The 22372-nt window shown below is 44.0% G+C and overlaps 1 protein-coding gene across 4 annotated transcripts in view; it reads left to right on the forward strand.

The window, feature by feature from the left end:
* Window positions 1-22372, forward strand: part of FAN1 (FANCD2 and FANCI associated nuclease 1) — a 112736-nt gene that overhangs the window by 62524 nt on the left and 27840 nt on the right. For all 4 annotated transcript variants that reach the window (XM_063926243.1, XM_063926245.1, XM_063926242.1 and 1 more), the window contains exons 3-4: window positions 9319-9459; window positions 20716-20917. In XM_063926243.1, the coding sequence (XP_063782313.1) occupies window positions 9319-9459; window positions 20716-20917 (343 nt within the window). The remainder of the gene's footprint in view (window positions 1-9318; window positions 9460-20715; window positions 20918-22372) is intronic.

Raw genomic sequence — 22372 nt, forward strand, 5'->3', positions numbered from 1 at the left:
GTTCAGCATTAGGAAAACATTGTCAGATTATCAGGCTGTCATATCTACGTGTCTAATGGTCTCCTTGAGCAGTCCCTCCCCACCAGCACCTGCATTACTCCACTGTCTGTATCTGGCCAGAAATACATTGTGGCGGAGGTCATGCTGGGGTTTGGTAGACTTCTGCAAGGACCAAGTGGATATGCAATGTGTGAATTCTTACCAATACTCGTCAGAGATGGGGATAGAGAGAGAGAGAAAAAAAAAACATTTCACAGATACATTTACAACGTTTCACCTGGTCATTCCTGTGTCTTTCAGTGAATGACCTCCCAATTTATTAACCGTTACCTCAGGCTTACCATCAGTCCTAATGATCACCTTTCCTGACTATATATTATGGGTGTGGCCCAAAATTCTTCCTATATGATCCCTGATTATAATTTGGTGTGTCATAACTTTTGCTCATTTTCATGTCTAGGGGGTCTGATTTTATGTGGGCTGTTACAGTTTCTGTCATAATGCCCTTCTCTTTTGCACAGATCACAAATCCTTAAGTTCCTCCATGTGCCAATGGCCTGGGGTTTTGGTTGATTTGATGCCTCCTCAAACGCTTGGATGCTCATCACCATCAACCGCTTTCCCTGTACCTACCTGATTCCTTGGATACCATGATTATGTCGTTGTCTAGGGAGTTGATATACCTTCTGTGAATCTTTGATCATACAGTTAGATCTTTCCTAGGATCTGGGTAATCAGACATGATTGATCTCAATTCTGTCCGGGACCAGGGATGGCGCATTGCACTGTCCTTGACGGGAATGGTTCCCTGATCGTCAGTCTTCCCATTGGGGACTGTGATCACCCTGACAGGACTAAACTCAATTACATCACCTTGTTTTGGTCTTACAATATGGGGTACATTTGTTTGTGCGTGATATAAAACATTGTACGTACCTGTGGACACGACCTCACCTGACCCTCCGTTAGGGGGTTTGATTATTGCCTTTACCAATTTGGTCGCGTCCACCTGGATGTCTTGTAGGCTGGCTGCTGGAAGAGATGCCGACATCGTTCTGGGCTCACTTTCTTGCTGATAATTCTGAGGGAAGTTTGACATGGGGTGCGACTTGCACAGGTTAACATTTGTGATTTTTACACTTTCATTTTTATAAACATTATTACATTTGTTACTTTCGTTCTTAATACAGTTACTAAGTGCATTTTTATCATACAACATTGTGCCATTTCTCTGCAACCATAATCCTCTTCATTGCCATGTCTCTCCTCTCAAGATGAAAGTTAGATATGTAAGTTACATTTCTTTGCATTTCACTTTTCCTGTTGCCATAACTGCAAACAATCATCATGTTTAACTCGTTGTTTCCAGGATTTTATGAGACTGATCCTTTGCCTTAAATTATGCAACACCTCTAAGTCAAAACTACCTATCCCGGGAAATGGTGCCTTATCCCCCGCAGTCATTCGTGTCCATTCATCACAAAAGGTCTCAGTGTGGGGACCATATTTCCCCCACATTACTAACCGAGCAGACCCTCGGGGTCTGCAAGCCTCTGGAGTCTGAATCCTGACCTCCGACCGTCTCTGTGTTGTGCACTTGGCTGCCATTGTGGACCTTTTTAACACAGATAAACTTCCTAAAATGCACCAAACACAGAACTTCGTTGGAAATCCTTAAAGCTCTTCCACTGAACTTCTTCTGCTCCGGGTATCTCCGGTCCGCCTTCTAGCAGACACGTGTAGCCGTTGCAGGCCCTATCTCTAGAGATTTTCCTGAGAAAATTCCCTTCCTTTTTCTTTACACAAATCACGCTTGCATGTGCTCCCTACAACACGTATGAGGGCAAGATTTACGCATGGATATACGACCTCATATCACGTTGCGTTATTGGTCACACATACAACCGTGCGGTCCAATCGTACCACTTATAGACACTTGTTGCCCATAAATGGTAGGATCATTGGAGTCTCCCTACTGTGCTCCAAAACAGCCAGAGCGTAATACAACGAAAACTTTATCACACTCTGTTGCACGTTTTCACTCAGACCGTGCTCATCACGTTCCACTAAAGATCACACAGATCACAAAGTCCACAAAGCGGGATTCAATACCGTTTTATCACACAGATCACAAAGTCCACAAAGCGGGATTCAATACACTCATACCGTTTTCAACCCACTATCATTCTTATAGTTTTCTGATCAGAAAAATCATTTCCCGTAATCTGATAGCTCTCCCCAGAGGCATTACAGTAAAGTAAGGTATTTAAACTAAATTTTGGAAACTGAACAAATGTGTGCTATTGTCTTGTGGCTTCTGTATCGCCTTACTATAAGCGATATTTCACTATATAAACGCTTACCAAACACCACACAGTATCTTCTATGCTGTGTGCTTGTTTTTTTTTTTTCAATTACTCCCTTACCTTTTTTTTTTTTTTTTAAATAGCAGCAAATTTTCTCAGCACGTTATCAATGCAAATGGCAAACAGGAAGGTGAGATATGTGAAAGTACACAGATGAAAATGCAATTCTAAATTAATCTAATAACATACATTGATGTAAGCACACGCATATAGATTTTACATATATGTACTAATCACTTATTACATATATGAGACCTTATTCAGTGCTTCCAATTTGCATACGAATGTGCTTTCAAACTATCTGTGAAGGCAAACCAGTCACACAAGTTCATTTGCATTTCAATGGCCCATCTCACAACTAGCAGAGAATCCTAGAATCTTGGAGGTGAGAGGGGAAAAAGAAAAAAAAACAACAAAAAAACAAAACAACAACTTTCATTAAGCCCTATCTGAACTATTTATAATTGACTATGACACTGGTTAAATAAATGCATTGGTAACTCTTAAAAGGTGATTTTTTTTATTTTTTTATTTATTTTATTTTTGACAATGGATGGCTGATTATTTCCTGAGTCAACTGAAAAGCAGCCGTTCAAAAAAAAAAAAAAAAAAGATTTGACCTTCCCAAAATGGCCGCTGCTCCTCCCCCTTCCACCTCCATGAGGGTCACACAAAATGGTGGACAGACCATGCGGCCTCTCCTGCCATAAAGAAAATCACCATGCTAGCTCCCAAAGTAACTTTTAAATGTACTTTTAAACCTACTTAAACAGATAAACAATCTAATCTTAATCAAACACGATATGATCCATTTGAACCTGGTTTTGCGACAATAAAAATACATTTTAGCATCTTAAATATTATGAGAAACGCCTTGTCCCTTAAAATTTCCTATCAGCGTCTTACTGATACCACAATACATTAACGTGGGTGTTTTGTTTTGTTTTTTGTTTTTTTTCAGCATTTTGCGAGATGTCCATCATTAGCCGGTCAATTACAGCCGCGTTTGTAATGTACAGTGCATCATTAAGATCGTGATATCCCGGACGAGCCCCCATCTAACAAAGCTAAATATTTATCGTATATATTACCCTTTATGAGGTCTAAGAACACTGTACGCTATCTACGTAAGAAGTACCGTAAGGGTACGCAAGTTGCGTAACGATCGCTCAGCCGTAGGCGAGACGCTCAAGCGTCGCGTTCGCTCACGGCCCAGAGATCACAGGCAGGCACGCTATTGGCCGCTGACTAACGTAATGTTTCGCTATGGCGTAGCGGACGCTCGAGACCACAAGAAGATCACCAGCGGCGCAGACGCTCACAACGTTAAACTTTATATCTATACCTTTAACAATGAGATACACAGTATACCTTAGTGTAGAGACAGGGTGTAAGTGCAACCTGGTGTAACCTGATTAACTACAAAGCTGTTTGAGCGTCACCGACGCTCAGAGAATACTTAACACTATAAGAAATACACAGATACCTGGGTTTAGGGTCCAAAGCCTATTATATGTATTATGACTATTATACTTGCAAAAAGAAACACAGTACAAATGATACACTACAATATAACAGAGACTACCTAACCAGATAACTACACCAGAAATACAATACAATACAATACAATCTAATCAAGGGAAAATACGGGAAGAAAGAGAAGAGAGAGAGAGAGAGAGAAAGAGAGAAATGGCTCACAGTAACAAGAAGATCAATATGATTGCAGAGAAGCTTACACATGTGAGGAACAATCGCTGCGCAGTTAGTCAATGCTGATGAAATACTTGAGCTTACTCATACTGGCTGTCCCTATATCATGGGACAGAAGCTAGACTCCATTTTGGGAAAACTCCACTTGATTCCAAAGACTACACCACATGGCTGAAAGGGGGAGGGGAAGACATCCAGCAGCAGCCATTTTAGATTTGCAGGTCCAAACACATGGCACTCTCTACTACACCACAATCACATAGCAGAAGACACAAGACTCCATTTTATTCCAAAATGTCCAAGCCTCAGAACAATGCATATGTTCTGATTTTACAATTCCAAACCATCTAAATCACCTTTCACAATGTAATCCAACTTCCTAGAACCATCTTATAATTTCACATTCCCAAACAACTTCAGTATCTCAATAACCAGAGCATATTCATCACAAGACCAGATCACAATGTAATTAACACAAACGTAACTGCATGGTGGTATTTATGATTAACAAGATATATAGTATAACTAACCAGCACAATCTATTTTAAATCTCCATAGGCAAACAAATACCACAAATACTATACTACAGATTGTATACTGTTCCAATTCATCACAGACTTCACAGAGTATCCACAAACACCCAACAATCACACAACTGCCCAAACCTCGTTAACCTTAAGCCATTTGTATCTCCAAACTAACTAAGCTATGCCAACCGTTCTACAACTACATTGCTACAAACACATATTTAAAACTATTCTATGCCAATCAGCCATGAGATATTGAGTTGATACTTAGTCTTTTCTAAGGAGCCCGGTGATGATCCAGCCATGCTTGCTGTGTGCTTTGTTCTGAGTGTAGCTACATTACATCTGTTCTCTGAGGCCACACCTGACCACTACCTTCCTGTTTGACCAGTACCTGGGGGAGGGGTCTTTCTTTCTTTGTATATGCTGATCAGATTCAGCCCTGAAAACTTAGTAAAAGGTTGTCTTGAGCATCCATTGTTCTAACAATGTGATCTTAGCTTTTATACATATAATCATATCTATCTGCTGCAATGTCCCACAACTTCACAACCAGCATCAAACTAACCCACACATCATTCTGCTTGCTTCAATACCAAACATGATGGGCACATCTGGTTCTGTTCAAATGATACGTATTCATGACATCAATTCATCAGCCAATTCTAAATCTTCATGATGTCTGGTGCTGTTCATTATTATAACCATGTACTGTATGAAACAAGCGCCGAATCCATCTCTGTGCCATGTCCGAGCAAATGCGTGTGTTTCCATATATTGCTGTGCTCGCTGCGCATATTTGTAAGTATAGCGACTTAAATGTGTGTGTGGTTTGAATGTTCTCTCTATGTAATATTTTTGACTTTGACACCTTTATGGACTCGGAGAAAAGGATTTACCGGTAGGTATTAAAATCCTATTTTTACACTGCAGTTTAGATTTCAGTTTGAACACACCATACCCAAATCCAACTCTCTCTGCATATGTTATATCTGTCCCACCTGCAGTTCACATGGTTTTGCCCATTTACTAACAAATTTGCTGCTGCGATCAGGTCTGTGTTAGGCCCTATATTCTCCAGTATTTCACAGGCCTGTCCAAATGTTGTGCAGCAAACTTTAAACCAGCTTCAGCATGCTTTTTCTTAAGCAATGGAGTCTTGCATGGTGAACGTGCACACAGGCAGGCCTGGCGACAGGGGGGCCCCGCTACTCACAGGCACAAAATAGAGTGGCGCGATTCTACTATGTCCTGCCAGGTACAAGTGGGCACAATAAAAACAAACCAGTTATCAGGGCCCTCTGACCCACCCCTCCCTCTTCCCGATTACCAGGCTGGCTCCAGGCAGCAGAGCTGAGCAGCAGTGACGCGATTTGCGAGTATTCAGGGGGCGGAGCCTAATACTGAGATCTGCCTGCCCCCGTGAGAGACATGCCATGTGCTGCAGTGCAGTCAGGTAATGTCTCTCCTACTCGCTTCCCCCCCCCCCTCTCTCTCTCTCTCTCTCTCTCTCTCTCTCTCTGACACCGGGGCTTATTCAGAGATGGACATAGATCTTGCTTCCTGCAGCAAGATCTGCTTCCATCTACTAACATGCTGGGGGCTGCCCAGCATGTGTGGGGTCACCCCGCGATGCGTCCACAATTTAATTGCGGATGTATTGATTAGTGGTTGACCTCTGCCGTGTTGGCAGGCGGTCCGGCGCCATTTTTTCTCGGAGTGGCTACGTGTGACATCATGCAGCCGCCCTGAAAATACTACCGACATGCCCCGTTTTGCCCGCCACAGCCCCACAATGCCGAAACGCTGCCCCCCCCCCCCCAAACGGCCGCCACTGTCAGTCACCTTTTGGCCACAAGGAGAAGGGTCGCATATGCATTGCGACTGATGTGCGTGCGCTGACCAGATGGACGTGTGCGTTGCGTACAGACGCGCGGCTGTGTTAATCTCTGAATCATCACGCACTGTCTCCTTCTCCCTCTCTCTCCCTGACACTGTGTTTTCCTCTCCCTAACAACAGTTTCTCACTGAGTCTCTCTCTCTCTCGCGCCCCTTTCTTTCTCCCCCCTCCCTCTCTCTCCCTCCCCCCCTTCTCTTTCACCCTCACTCCCCTTCTCTCTCTCTCCTCTTCCTCTCTGGCACTTCTCTCTCCCTGACACCCTTTATATCACTCTCCCCTTTCTCTTTCTATTCTTCGCTCTTTTTCCATGAAACCCTCTCTATCTCAGTCTGACACCATCCTTCTCTCCCTGGTCTCTCTCTCTCTCTCTCAGGGGGGTTGAAGGTGGGAGGCCCCAGAGATATCAATGTACCGGGCCCCAAGATTTCTGTTGCCGACCCTGCATACAGGCCCTGGTGGTTGAGTGCATTACTTTTTGTTTTCATTGAAACAATTGTACCTGCTAATTCCAGGTCTTTCTGAAGCACTCCACAAGTGGTCCTTGGCTCTTGGACAACCCTTCTGATAATTCTTTTCACTCCTCTGTCAGAAATCTTGTGAGGAGCACTTGGTCGTGGCCGGTTTATTGTGAAATTATGTTCTTTCCACTTCTGGATTATGGACCAAAGAGTGCTCACTGAACATTCCAATGTTTAGAAATCCTTCTGTAACTCTTTGCTTTTACCCATCATGAGATGTTTCTTGTGTGACACCTTTGGTAATGAGACACCTTTTCATAGGCCATCAGTTGGGACTGAACCAGCTTATATTAATTTACGCTGACAAGGGGAAGTATTGCTGTCTAATTACTGATAGATTTCAGATGGTGTCTTGGCTTTCCATGCCTTTTTGCACCACCCTTTCTTCATGTGTTCAATACTTTCCCTGGGCCAAATGTAATAGAGTGAGAGTTTCAAAAAGTGAGAGATTTGGTAAGGTTTTGCAGGTTTTTTTATTTTTTTTTAAAGTGGCAATCATTTACACAGCAAGATCAACCTGGTTTTGTAGTGTAAATGATTGCCACTTTAAAAAAAACAACTGAAAAACCTTACCAAATCTCTCACTTTCTGAAGCTCTCACTCTACATTTGGCCCCCTGTGTCATTTCACACTGTTACCCATAACTTCATTTATGGACATCTATGGTTTGATTTCTTTGCATATGTGAATTGCATGGGTTGTTTATGACATTTGGTGAAACATTGATTACAATAGCCCAATTAGAAACATATTTAATGAGAAAAACGTTGATGTGTTCAATACTTATTTTACCCGCTGTACCATAAGAACAATTATTGGCACTTTAATAATCTCCTTAACCTGAGTGATCCTTCTTATGAAAACAATCCCATAGGCTTCTATAAGCAACACATCGCAGCACCATGGAATTTTATGGGGCTTGCTTGTCATGGGGCCGCAGCAGATACCTCCAGCATTTACTAAAGACCATTTTAATGCACATGGGGCTCCAAAAATATTGGATAATTAACCAGATTATGACCTGCAATGCCAGGCACAATAGCTAGCAACCCAGCAAATGATGAGTCCAAAATACTAGTTCACTTCTAAACTGACACACAGCGCTGACGCTGGCTGTCACATGGAACCTACAAATCACCTGAGCCAGATACTTGGCCCAAGCTCCAATCTACAGTCTGGCTACACACTGGGCATAATGATGATATTGAAGTGTGTGGTCAGCATAATTTGAATACCATCTCCATTTTACGATTTGCTTTTTAAAAGCTCTGAAACTGACCATGACTTATAGTAGCTGCTGTCCATTGGCAGCCAGTAGAATGCATGACCCATTGGAGTGCTTATTAATATTGGTTTGATGAATGGCATTTGCCGTTTTTGCCTTCTAACTACGTAGAGTAATAGAAAGCGTTCCTATCAGTGCTGTAAGAGGGACCTGCCTAGTTGTATTAGTTTTTGTGTGGCTATTTTAGCAAATTTTACTTTGTCATATTAAAACGTATTCATAAAGAAGAGAGAATACAGGAGTATAATTGGTACAGGTTGAGTATCCCATATCCAAATATTCCGAAATACGGAATATTCCGAAATACGGACTTTTTTGAGAGTGAGATAGTGAAACCTTTGTTTTTTGATGGCTCAATGTACACAAACTTTGTTTAATACACAAAGTTATTAAAAATATTGTATTAAATGACCTTCAGGCTGTGTGTATAAGGTGTATATGAAACATAAATGAATTGTGTGAATGTAGACACACTTTGTTTAATACACAAAGTTATAAAAAATATTGGCTAAAATGACCTTCAGGCTGTGTGTATAAGGCAGAGGTTCTCAAACTCGGTCCTCAGGACCCCACACAGTGCATGTTTTGCAGGTCTCCTCACAGAATCGCAAGTGAAATAATTAGCTTCACCTGTGGACCTTTTAAAATGTGTCAGTGAGTAATTAATACACCTGTGCACCTGCTGGGTTACCTGCAAAACATGCACTGTGTGGGCTCCCGAGGACCGAGTTTGAGAACCTCTGGTATAAGATGTATATGTAACATACATGCATTCTGTGCTTAGATTTAGGTCCCATCACCATGATATCTCATTATGGTATGCAATTATTCCAAAATACGGAAAAATCCCATATCCAAAATACTTCTGGTTCCAAGCATTTTGGATAAGGGACACTCAACCTGTATATTTTCAAATGAAATTCCTGTGTTTTTAAAGTGGTTAATTCAGATTTGTCTGTTTTTCTAATTATTGACAAGTTTCTTTTTCTCCTCCCTACTGTTATTGTTAAAGCCGGTGGACAAAAGTTGTATGTCCGGCTATTCCAACGCAAGATGAACTGGATAAAAATAAACAAAATAGAATATTCTGAAATTGGTGCAGATTTAATGCCCTTTATTGAGGAACTGAATCAGAATGGATTTCTGCAAACAGGTATTTTTTTCTTTGTTTGTAGGCATTATGTTAGTTGGGCATAACACCATACTCTTCACCAAACTATTTCTGATCTGTTATGTTATTCTGAAAAGCATCATGCGCAGTTCCGACCCGATCGCTGCGACAAACTGCAGCGAGCGATCGGGTCGGAATGACCCCCTAAGTTATGTGTAAGCTTTGTCTCTAGAGCCAGTCATTTGCTCCCAGTGGGACATGAGTAGTCCATCCCCCAGCCCTGCTTGGATCTCTATTTCTGCAGGTGGTTTGAAATCACTGACGTTGGGAATGATGTTCACAAGCAGATGGCGCAGTAGTAATTTTAAAAATTAAAAAAGGTAGCGGTCAATGTCAAAATCCTGTTTTGAGATGGTAATATTCCTATGCCCAGTTTTGTAGCATGACACTAATATGCCTTGGGCCGAACACACCACCCCGCCTCCCCCATGCATGTGATCTCATAACGTGCGGGCTGGGACCAGGAAGCCGTGTGCCTCTCCAAGCTGGAGGTGGCGTTCCAGGCATCTTGCAAGCCAAATACAGGGCAGCAAATGGTACCACCTTGTCAGCCTTGTACCATTGGCAGGAGCACTGCTCACACACCCTTGTTTTGTCCCTGCCTGGGCTTAGTACCCAGTGAGAAGAAATATGCAGAATAGCACTCTAACAGCTTGGGGCATTAGGTCCAAATAATTGGTGGTTTTTGCTACCTTGAAAGAAGGAAAAAATTCCAGAAATTCTCCAACAGAATCCAAATACTGTCTTTACTGGTGCAGGTTCCCCCAATGAAAAGTTAGTCCCACTTCTTCTAAATAAATAGTTTATTGAAGATTTGTAGTAAGGCATCAATACAAACGTGTCTTGATCTTCTGGTACAGTATGCGATAAACTTAATAAACTTTGTTACGTGTTTCACAGTACTGCTGCCCGGTTCTTCAGACAGTTTACGCCTGTTTATTTATTTCTGACAATCCTATTGTTGGAATCAGAATAAACGCTCTTTTTATTCTTGCAGAGTCTGTTAAAAATCCACAGCAAGACACTGGTACTCTGCAGGGATAAAAAGCTTGTTTATCTGATTCCAGCTGTAGGATCGTCAAAGACAAAATAGGCGTAAACTGTCTGGAGAACGGGCAACTTAACTTTATGCAGCTTATCACATGCTGTACCAGATGAGCAAGACACTTCTGTATTGATGCCTTACTACAAATCTTCAATAAACTATTAATTTCAAAGACGTGGCACTGACTATTCAATTGGGGGAACCTGCACCAGAAAAGACAGTGTGTGCATTAGTACCCAGTAATATGTAATTTATCATTGTTAATGCTTAATAATATATTGGGGTGATTTAGAGGTGGATGCAGTGAAGTATACCCCTTTCACACCGCCAATGCCGGATCCCACATATGCCGGGCGGGTTGCCATAGCGCGGGGGGGGTCATCTCCGCACCGCCTATTCCAGTTGTAGTGATCGGGAGCCCGTTTACGCTGCCACTGACCCGGTATTCAACCCGGGAATAACACTGCTTTATTCCCGGCTTGAATTACCGGGTCAGACGACCCGGGATTTTGACTATGGCGTTTTCACACCGCACGCCGACCTGTGTCGACCCAGCATATTTGTGCAGTGTGAAAGGGGTAGTAGTAGCTGCATGCTAATGTCGTGGCCACCGGCGTCTTATTAAGACGCCCACCTGACACCCCCTCCACCATCCTAGTCACCCAGAAATGCCCATCAAAATTTCTTGATTGTATGTGTGTATATATATATATATATATATATATATATATCATGGTAAGTCCGGCACTCCTCCATTGAAATAAACCCGGTGCCCTCACAGTAACGAAGTACAATGTAGGTAAATGAATGAAGGTGCAGCACTCAGGGCTCAGGATGAAGAAAAAACAACCACTAGCATGTCTGCAACGTTTCAATCTTATTCAGATTTTCTCTGACGTCCTAGTGGATGCTGGGACTTCCGTAAGGACCATGGGGAATAGCGGCTCCGCAGGAGACTGGGCACAAAAGTAAAAGCTTTAGACTAGCTGGTGTGCACTGGCTCCTCCCCCTATGACCCTCCTCCAAGCCTCAGTTAGATTTTTGTGCCCGAACGAGAAGGGTGCATGCTAGGTGGCTCTCCTGAGCTGCTTAGAAGTAAAAGTTTAAATAGGTATTTTATTTTCAGTGAGTACTGCTGGCAACAGGCTCACTGCACCGAGGGACTAAGGAGAGAAGAAGCGAACTCACCTGCGTGCAGAGTGGATTGGGCTTCTTGGCTACTGGACATTAGCTCCAGAGGGACGATCACAGGTTCAGCCTGGATGGGTCCCGGAGCCGCGCCGCCGGCCCCCTTACAGAGCCAGAAGAGCGAAGAGGTCCGGAGAAAGCGGCGGCAGAAGACGTTCCTGTCTTCAAATAAGGTAGCGCACAGCACTGCAGCTGTGCGCCATTGCTCTCAGCACACTTCACACTCCGGTCACTGAGGGTGCAGGGCGCTGGGGGGGGAGCGCCCTGAGACGCAATAAAACACTATAAAAACCTTATATGGCTAAAGAAATGCATCACATATAGCTCCTAGGCTATATGGATGCATTTAACCCCTGCCAGTTTTCCTGAAAAAAGCGGGAGAAAAGGCCGCCGAGAAGGGGGCGGAGCCTATCTCCTCAGCACACAAGCGCCATTTTCCCTCACAGCTCCGCTGGAAGGACGGCTCCCTGACTCTCCCCTGCAGTCCTGCTACAAGAATCAGGGTAAAACAAGAGAGGGGGGGCACTATTGGCAGCTAATATATAATACAGCAGCTATAACAGGGAGTAACACTTATATAAGGTTATCCCTGCATATATATAGCGCTCTGGTGTGTGCTGGCAAACTCTCCCTCTGTCTCCCCAAAGGGCTAGTGGGGTCCTGTCCTCTATCAGAGCATTCCCTGTGTGTGTGCTGGGTGTCGGTACGATTGTGTCGACATGTATGAGGAGGAAAATGATGTGGAAGCAGAGCAATTGCCTGTGTTAGTGATGTCACCCCCTAGGGAGTCGACACCTGACTGGATGGTCGTATTTAAAGAATTACGTGACAATGTCAGCACTTTGCAAAAAACTGTTGACAACATGAGACAGCCGGCAAATCAGTTAGTGCCTGTTCAGGCGTCTCAGACATCGTCAGGGGCGCTAAAACGCCCGTTACCTCAGATGGTCGACACAGACCCAGACACAGATACTGAATCCAGTGTCGACGGTGAGGAGACAAACGTAATGTCCAGTAGGGCCACACGTTACATGATCACGGCAATGAAGGAGGCATTGAACATTTCTGACACTACAAGTACCACAAAAAAGGGTATTATGTGGGGTGTGAAAAAACTACCAGTAGTTTTTCCTGAATCAGAGGAATTAAATGAGGTGTGTGATAAAGCGTGGGTTTCCCCCGATAAAAAACTGCTGATTTCTAACAAATTATTGGCACTATACCCTTTCCCGCCAGAGGTTAGGGCACGTTGGGAAACACCCCCTAGGGTAGATAAGGCGCTCACACGCTTATCAAAACAAGTGGCGTTACCGTCTCCTGATACGGCCGCCCTCAAGGAACCAGCTGATAGAAGGCTGGAAAATATCCTAAAAGGTATATACACACATACTGGTGTTATACTGCGACCAGCAATCGCCTCAGCCTGGATGTGCAGCGCTGGAGTGGCTTGGTCGGATTCCCTGACTGAAAATATTGATACCCTGGATAGGGACAGTATTTTATTAACTATAGAGCATTTAAAGGATGCATTACTATATATGCGGGATGCACAGAGGGATATTTGCACCCTGGCATCAAGAGTGAGTGCGATGTCCATTTCTGCCAGAAGGGCGTTATGGACGCGACAGTGGTCAGGTGATGCAGATTCCAAACGACATATGGAAGTATTGCCGTATAAAGGGGAGGAGTTATTTGGGGTCGGTCTATCAGACCTGGTGGCCACGGCAACGGCTGGAAAGTCCACCTTTTTACCCCAGGTCACCTCTTAGCAGAAAAAGACACCGTCTTTTCAAACTCAGTCCTTTCGTTCCTATAAGAACAAGCGAGCAAAAGGCCACTCATTTCTGCCCCGGGGTAGAGGAAGAGGAAAAAGACTGCACCAGGCAGCCTCTTCCCAGGAGCAGAAGCCCTCCCCCGCTTCTGCCAAGTCTTCAGCATGATGCTGGGGCTTTACAAGCGGACTCAGGCACGGTGGGGGCCCGTCTCAAAAATTTCAACGCGCAGTGGGCTCACTCGCAAGTGGACCCCTGGATCCTGCAGGTAGTATCACAGGGGTACAAATTGGAATTCGAGACGTCTCCCCCTCGCCGATTCCTGAAGTCTGCTCTTCCAACGTCTCCCTCCGACAGGGAGGCAGTATTGGAAGCTATTCACAAGCTGTATTCCCAGCAGGTGATAATCAAGGTACCCCTCCTACAACAGGGAAAGGGGTATTATTCCACACTGTTTGTGGTACCGAAGCCGGACGGCTCGGTGAGACCAATTTTAAATCTGAAATCCTTGAACACTTACATAAAAAGGTTCAAATTCAAGATGGAATCACTCAGAGCAGTGATAGCGACCCTGGAAGAAGGGGACTATATGGTATCTCTGGACATCAAAGATGCTTATCTCCATGTCCCAATCTTCCCTTCTCACCAGGGGTACCTCAGGTTTGTGGTTCAAAACTGTCATTATCAGTTTCAGACGCTGCCGTTTGGATTGTCCACGGCACCCCGGGTCTTTACCAAGGTAATGGCCGAAATGATGATTCTTCTTCGAAGAGAAGGCGTCTTAATTATCCCTTACTTGGACGATCTCCTGATAAGGGCAAGATCCAGGGAACAGTTAGAGTTCGGAGTAGCACTGTCTCAGGTAGTGCTACGTCAGCACGGGTGGATCAGTGGGATCTGCTGGACAAATGGTCCGGATCGCATCTTCAGATGCATCAGCGGATAACCCTATCTCCAAGGACAAGGGTGTCTCTCCTGTGGTGGTTACAGAGTGCTCATCTTCTAGAGGGCCGCAGATTCGGCATTCAGGATTGGATGCTGGTGACCACGGATGCCAGTCTGAGAGGCTGGGGAGCAGTCACACAGGGAAGAAATTTCCAGGGCTTGTGGTCAAGCATGGAAACGTCTCTTCACATAAATATCCTGGAACTAAGGGCCATTTACAATGCCCTAAGTCAAGCAAGGCCTCTGCTTCAGGGTCAGTCGGTATTGATCCAATCGGACAACATCACGGCAGTCGCCCACGTCAACAGACAGGGCGGCACAAGAAGCAGGAGGGCAATGGCAGAAGCTGCAAGGATTCTCCGCTGGGCGGAAAATCATGTGGTAGCACTGTCAGCAGTGTTCATTCCGGGAGTGGACAACTGGGAAGCAGACTTCCTCAGCAGACACGACCTCCACCCGGGGGAGTGGGGACTTCACCCAGAAGTCTTCCAAGTGATTGTAAACCGTTGGGAAAAACCAAAGGTGGACATGATGGCGTCCCGTCTCAACAAAAAACTGGACAGATATTGCGCCAGGTCAAGGGACCCTCAGGCAATAGCGGTGGACGCTCTGGTAACACCGTGGGTGTACCAGTCGGTGTATGTGTTCCCTCCTCTGCCTCTCATACCCAAAGTACTGAGAATCATAAGAAGGAGAGGAGTAAGAACTATACTCGTGGCTCCGGATTGGCCAAGAAGAACTTGGTACCCGGAACTGCAAGAGATGCTCACGGAGGACCCGTGGCCTCTACCTCTCAGAAAGGACCTGCTCCAGCAGGGACCTTGTCTGTTTCAAGACTTACCGCGGCTGCGTTTGACGGCATGGAGGTTGAACGCCGGATCCTGAAGGAAAAAGGCATTCCAGATGAAGTCATCCCTACCCTGGTCAAGGCCAGAAAGAATGTAACCGCAAAACATTATCACCGCATTTGGCGGAAATATGTTGCGTGGTGTGAGGCCAAGAAGGCCCCTACAGAGGAATTTCAACTGGGTCGTTTCCTGCATTTCCTGCAAACAGGACTATCTATGGGCCTAAAATTAGGGTCCATTAAGGTTCAAATTTCGGCCCTGTCAATCTTCTTCCAAAAAGAACTGGCTTCAGTGCCTGAAGTTCAGACGTTTGTCAAAGGGGTACTGCATATACAGCCTCCTTTTGTGCCTCCAGTGGCACCTTGGGATCTCAATGTAGTGTTGAGTCTCCTAAAATCACATTGGTTTGAACCACTCACCACTGTGGAATTGAAATATCTCACATGGAAAGTGGTCATGCTGTTAGCCCTGGCTTCAGCCAGGCGTGTCTCTGAATTGGCGGCTTTATCATATAAAAGCCCTTACCTAATTTTTTATTCAGACAGGGCAGAACTGAGGACTCGCCCTCAATTTCTCCCTAAGGTGGTTTCAGCGTTTCACATGAACCAGCCTATTGTGGTACCTGCGGCGACTAGGGACTTGGAGGACTCCAAGTTGCTGGACGTAGTCAGGGCCCTGAAAATATATGTTTCCAGGACGGCTGGAGTCAGAAAATCTGACTCGCTGTTTATCCTGTATGCACCCAACAAGCTGGGTGCTCCTGCTTCTAAGCAGACGATTGCTCGTTGGATTTGTAGTACAATTCAGCTTGCACATTTTGTGGCAGGCCTGCCACAGCCAAAATCTGTAAAAGCCCATTCCACAAGGAAAGTGGGCTCATCTTGGGCGGCTGCCCGAGGGGTCTCGGCTTTACAACTTTGCCGAGCAGCTACTTGGTCAGGGGCAAACACGTTTGCTAAATTTTACAAATTCGATACCCTGGCTGAGGAGGACCTGGAGTTCTCTCATTCGGTGCTGCAGAGTCATCCGCACTCTCCCGCCCGTTTGGGAGCTTTGGTATAATCCCCATGGTCCTTACGGAAGTCCCAGCATCCGCTAGGACGTCAGAGAAAATAAGAATTTACTTACCGATAATTCTATTTCTCGTAGTCCGTAGTGGATGCTGGGCGCCCATCCCAAGTGCGGATTGTCTGCAATACTTGTATATAGTTATTGTTACAAAAAAATCGGGTTGTTTATTGTTGTGAGCCATCTTTTCAGAGGCTCCTACGTTTATCATACTGTTAACTGGGTTCAGATCACAGGTTGTACGGTGTGATTGGTGTGGCTGGTATGAGTCTTACCCGGGATTCAAAATCCTTCCTTATTATGTACGCTCGTCCGGGCACAGTATCCTAACTGAGGCTTGGAGGAGGGTCATAGGGGGAGGAGCCAGTGCACACCAGCTAGTCTAAAGCTTTTACTTTTGTGCCCAGTCTCCTGCGGAGCCGCTATTCCCCATGGTCCTTACGGAAGTCCCAGCATCCACTACGGACTACGAGAAATAGAATTATCGGTAAGTAAATTCTTATTTTCATAAGGCTTCCATAATGATACAAACAACTCTTACCTTTTAAACATCCCTGCTCCAAGTGACCGCCTCCCGACATGGGCGTTCCCCCCGGCGGTGGCACACCCTGATCACGTCACAGCGTATCCCACAGGTGCCTTCCAGCATGGACTTAATCCCAGCCGTGGCGCTGTCAGGTAACGCTGCAACGCATCATATAGGCTCCATCCAGCCCTGGTGTTCCCCCAGCGACGGCGCTATGTAATGACGTCATCCTGCAGCTGCAGGATGCACGTCCACCCCACACATCTCCATGACAACCGGAGATAACAACGTACGTGATCTATATTAAGAATAAGTGTAATCTAAAACCAACACCACTCAGAGTATTTGGATATTAAGAGTGGACAGCATAGCTGAAATACATAGTCTATCTTATTAAAATGAAAAATCGGATCCTATGTTTATAAAGACCATCATAAACAAGATGTGTCCATAAGAATATAATTACAATTGTGGAGTAATGTGATTATCTAAATTATTAACATCTCTATTGCCGCAATTGCATTAGTGTAATCATGATTCAACCATGTTGTCCACACTTACATAATTGCACAGACTCATTAAAGGCATGCACTTACAATAAGGCTCCCAATGTTAATTTGTCATTAAGTACTTTTGGAGCCATAACCCCCAAGCGAATAATCCATTCGGTTTCCTTCTTAATCAGAAGGGCACCCCTATCTCCACCCCTTCTAGAGGCAGGTATGTGATCTATCATTCGGTATCGTAGACTTGCAAGGCTATGACGAGCTTCTAAAAAGTGTTTCGCCACGGGCTGATCACTCTCCCCGGTTTCCAAGGCTAATTTGATTGATGAGCAGTGCACCGCCATCCATTTGTGGTGTACCAGATTGTGTGCCCATGCGGGTTATCCTATATTGGAAAGACTCAAAGGAAATTTAAGGAACGGATGGTGGTGCACCGCTCATCAATCAAATTAGCCTTGGAAACCGGGGAGAGTGATCAGCCCGTGGCGAAACACTTTTTAGAAGCTCGTCATAGCCTTGCAAGTCTACGATACCGAATGATAGATCACATACCTGCCTCTAGAAGGGGTGGAGATAGGGGTGCCCTTCTGATTAAGAAGGAAACCGAATGGATCATTCGCTTGGGGGTTATGGCTCCAAAAGGACTTAATGACAATTTAACATTGGGAGCCTTATTGTAAGTGCATGCCTTTAATGAGTCTGTGCAATTATGTAAGTGTGGACAACATGGTTGAATCATGATTACACTAATGCAATTGCGGCAATAGAGATGTTAATAATTTAGATAATCACATTACTCCACAATTGTAATTATATTCTTATGGACACATCTTGTTTATGATGGTCTTTATAAACATAGGATCCGATTTTTCATTTTAATAAGATAGACTATGTATTTCAGCTATGCTGTCCACTCTTATTATCCAAATACTGTGAGGGGTGTTGGTTTTAGATTACACTTATTCTTAATATAGATCACGTACGTTGTTATCTCCGGTTGTCATGGAGATGTGTGGGGTGGACGTGCATCCTGCAGCTGCAGGATGACGTCATTACATAGCGCCGCCGCTGGGGGAACACCAGGGCTGGATGGAGCCTATATGATGCGCTGCAGCGTTACCTGACAGCGCCACGGCTGGGATTAAGTCCATGCTGGAAGGCACCTGTGGGATACGCTGTGACGTGATCAGGGTGTGCCACCGCCGGGGGGAACGCCCATGTCGGGAGGCGGTCACTTGGTGCAGGGATGTTTAAAAGGTAAGAGTTGTTTGTATGATTATGGAAGCCTGATGAAAATCTGAATAAGATTGAAACGTTGCAGACATGCTAGTGGTTGTTTTTTCTTCATCCTGAGCCCTGAGTGCCGCACCTTCATTCATTTACATAGGATATATATATATATATATATATATATATATATATATATCCTATTTGTGGGGTGCCACTGAGTCCTTGGGTTGGCCATAGTAATGGGGGGTAGTTTCAAATTATTATTAGTTGTTGAATACATTTTGTGTTGCATTGTCGATAATATATGCAAATATGACATCAGTTTTAAAGAATGGATGAGAGAAATAAACTTAGCTTCTGCTGATTCATCCAAGAGTGAGGTGTATGTGGTATCAGGGGTGTTATTAAAGACATTAATTAATGTATTTGGGTTTCCCCAAGTAGGCCCAAATGGTGTAAGAGGTAGGTACACAAACATACTTGGGTGGTGGCACTGACATTAGACGTACAATACCCTCAGTTAAGGGTGGGTACATCCAAGACATTATTGAATGCTAGTAACCCTAAGTAAATTAAGGGATTAGTCCCATTAGAGGTTAAAAGGGGGTTACATAACAAACATCTTATAAATACTCATGTTTCCTTTACTGTAAATGTTTAATAATGTTTTGTTTTTTAAATTATGCATTGCTGCGTTACGTGTTTTGTGTATGGAACCCAGATTCCTTTACAGTTCCCAAATAGTGCAGCAATATCCTAGTACAGGCATGTCCAAACTGCGGCCCTCCAGCTGTTGTGAAACTACATATCCCAGCATGCCCTGACACAGTTTTGCTGTCAGAGAATGCTAAAGCTGTGTCAGGGCATGCTGGGATGTATAGTTTCTCAACATCTGGAGGGCCGCAGTTTGGACATGCCTGTCCTAGTATATACAGTAATATACATAATATATTATTGCTGCCCTATACGGTGTATCTTGCTCAGTACAATCTCTGCAGCTGGTATACACATTCAGTAGGCACATCACTATAACACCATTACTTCCAGTATAATCCCATAGACAGTATGTGCTGTCCTCATTATGGGAACATATGAGTGGACATACTGTCTATGTCCACTGATCTCTCCCATAGTCTTCATCGATTGTGCTCGCTATTTCATAACATTGGCACAGTTATCTCTTTCATTTTTACAGTAAGTAGCCAATGAGAAGCAAGCAATGACCTCACAGCATCTCATGATAATATGGAGTAGCACTGATGTGCTACTATGGACTCCTCCCAGTGTTTTTACAATCCTAGCATCTAGTTGCTGTGGTTGGAAGGGAGAAAAGGTGGAGTGGTGCCACAGTAACTGTCAGGGAGACCATCTGAAGGGTCATGTTGGCCTTCTTCTGTGGATTGTGTTAGAAAACATAAGGGACATAACCGTCACATATTATAATTCTCAGGTTAATTGTTTAACATCAGAAATTAAATGAATCACTTTTCCTATGATTGTCTATATGTGTCAGTCATTTATAACTATGACGAGTTATGTAAACTTAAGGAGTTTCCACCCAAGCAGTATTTCAAAGTAATTGCAACTTGAGAAAACTGCAGAACGTATTGCGCCAAATAGAAATCCATTGATTTCAACCCAGCATTACAGCTGTGATATATGTGGCTCAGAGGAGACACTGAGAAATTGGCAGAACCTTTTTCTCATGGTCGCCATAGGGCTGTACATATATTACTGCTGTGTGTTTGTAGCTCCTCATGTTTTTCCAGAGGATTTCTTGTGTTGTATTCGCTCAAGGAAAACTGTATATGTGAATAGCCAAGACATTAATCCTTAAGATAGAATAAAAACCTGGAAATACTGAAACAGCTTTGTGTTCAGTCCTTTAGTAGTTAATAGCCGGAAATCAAATTCCTTGTACCAAATCACTTTGCCCAGTTTGCTTTAGTGCATGCTACAGCTTCCTTGTAGCTCTCCTTCCAAAGACAAAGGTTGCCTGTAAAGGATATACATCACTATGCATAGGTTCCATTTCACATAGAGTTTTAAAAGAAAAAGATTTTTCTGTTTACTCTCAATATCCTATTGTACTTATTTTTTGTTCTCCTAGACTGTGAGCTGCAGGAGCTTTCTGAAGCCCTAGATCTCCTGTCTGCACCGGAACTAAAGAACTTGGCGAAGGGATTTCACTTGACAAACCCCAGTGCTCAAAAGCAACAGCTTCTCGACGAATTCCTGAAACTTTCCAAGCAACGTTCAATATTCAGTATGGGAAGGAGTCAGTCCAGCGTTGCTGCTGCTATTCTGAAAAAGTAATGATCGACCTGTTTCACTCTAAATGTTACAGTATGGTGAATCGTTGTGATGTTATGTATTTCTGAGAATTTCCATCAAAATGCCAGACCTTAAGTAAAACATTAATGCATATTTATTTTAGAGTACCTAAAAATTATGCCGCGCTTAACAAAATGTACAGTTTATTAAGGGATTTAATAAGGTAATGAGATGTTGGGGTTAGGGCACATTAACAGTAGATATTTTAATATTTATTTATATATATATATAAAATATATGTCACCAGTGTCTTAATTGCACACTCGTAGATGGTGCGCGATATATTGTAGTGGTCTGCATTGGAGCAGATAGCATGGCTGGCTTCACATCATTGGCCCTCATTCTGAGTTGATCGCTCGCTAGCTACTTTTTGCAGCCGTGCAAACGTATAGTCGCCGCCCACGGGGAAGTGTATTTTCGCTTTGCAAGTGTGCGATCACATGTGCAGCCGAGCGGGACGAAAAAGTTTTTTGCAGTTTCTGAGTAGGTCTGAACTTACTCAGCCCTTGCGATCACTTCAGCCTGTCCGGTCCCGGAATTGACGTCAGACACCCGCCCTGCAAACGCCTGGACACGCCTGGGTACGCCTGGGTTTTCCCTACCACTCCCAGAAAACGGTCAGTTGACACCCATAAACGCCTTCTTCCTGTCAATCTCCTTGCGATCAGTTGTGCGAATGGATTCGTCGCTAGAAGCATTGCACAGGAACATTGCTGTTTGTACCCATGCGATGCGCGTGCGCATTGCGGTGCATACGCATATGCATGCGCAGTAGTAACCTGATTGCTGCGAAAAAAACTGCAGCGAGTGATCAACTCGGAATGAGGGCCTTTGTGTCCTATTATGGGCTGCTTTTATGTTCTGTTACATTTCCGCCATGCTTTCATTTGCTGATTTACGTTTATTTTTTTTGTTTGTTTTTCTATTAAGCTTGCTCTGTCTTTACATGGTAGAAATCGCAAGTTGCATGTCTGAACTTATTATAGATGTGGGTACCATGCCCCAGGATTCCAGTGATGCCTCACACATCACAATTAATATGTAGAAGCTACATGTTGGCCTAGGCCCTTCCACTTCAGACTTGCCTAAACCTAGGCCTGCATGACTTTGCTGAACTGAACTAGTCTGTCCTGCTGCTTACACCTTAATAGTCTGTCTGGCTATTTTGTCTCTGAATACTTTTTTTAATTTCCTGCTTACTGTATGTCTGCAGGTGTGAATAATGATGACAGAAGGTGCCTTAAACAAACCTAGTAACTTTGCTGCAAAATATTTCCCAGTGTGCTGTGCAAAACTTTGGTACATCAAATATGCACAGCACATTAGATTTTTGTTCTAAGATTTAATTTATCTGTACAATACCTTTTTTTTTTTTTAATAGGGAACTGTTGCCATAATATGTATATTTATATAGCCTTTCCGACCAGCTAGCA

This window comes from Pseudophryne corroboree, chromosome 6, assembly GCF_028390025.1.
Source record: "Pseudophryne corroboree isolate aPseCor3 chromosome 6, aPseCor3.hap2, whole genome shotgun sequence".
Taxonomy (NCBI): domain Eukaryota; kingdom Metazoa; phylum Chordata; class Amphibia; order Anura; family Myobatrachidae; genus Pseudophryne; species Pseudophryne corroboree.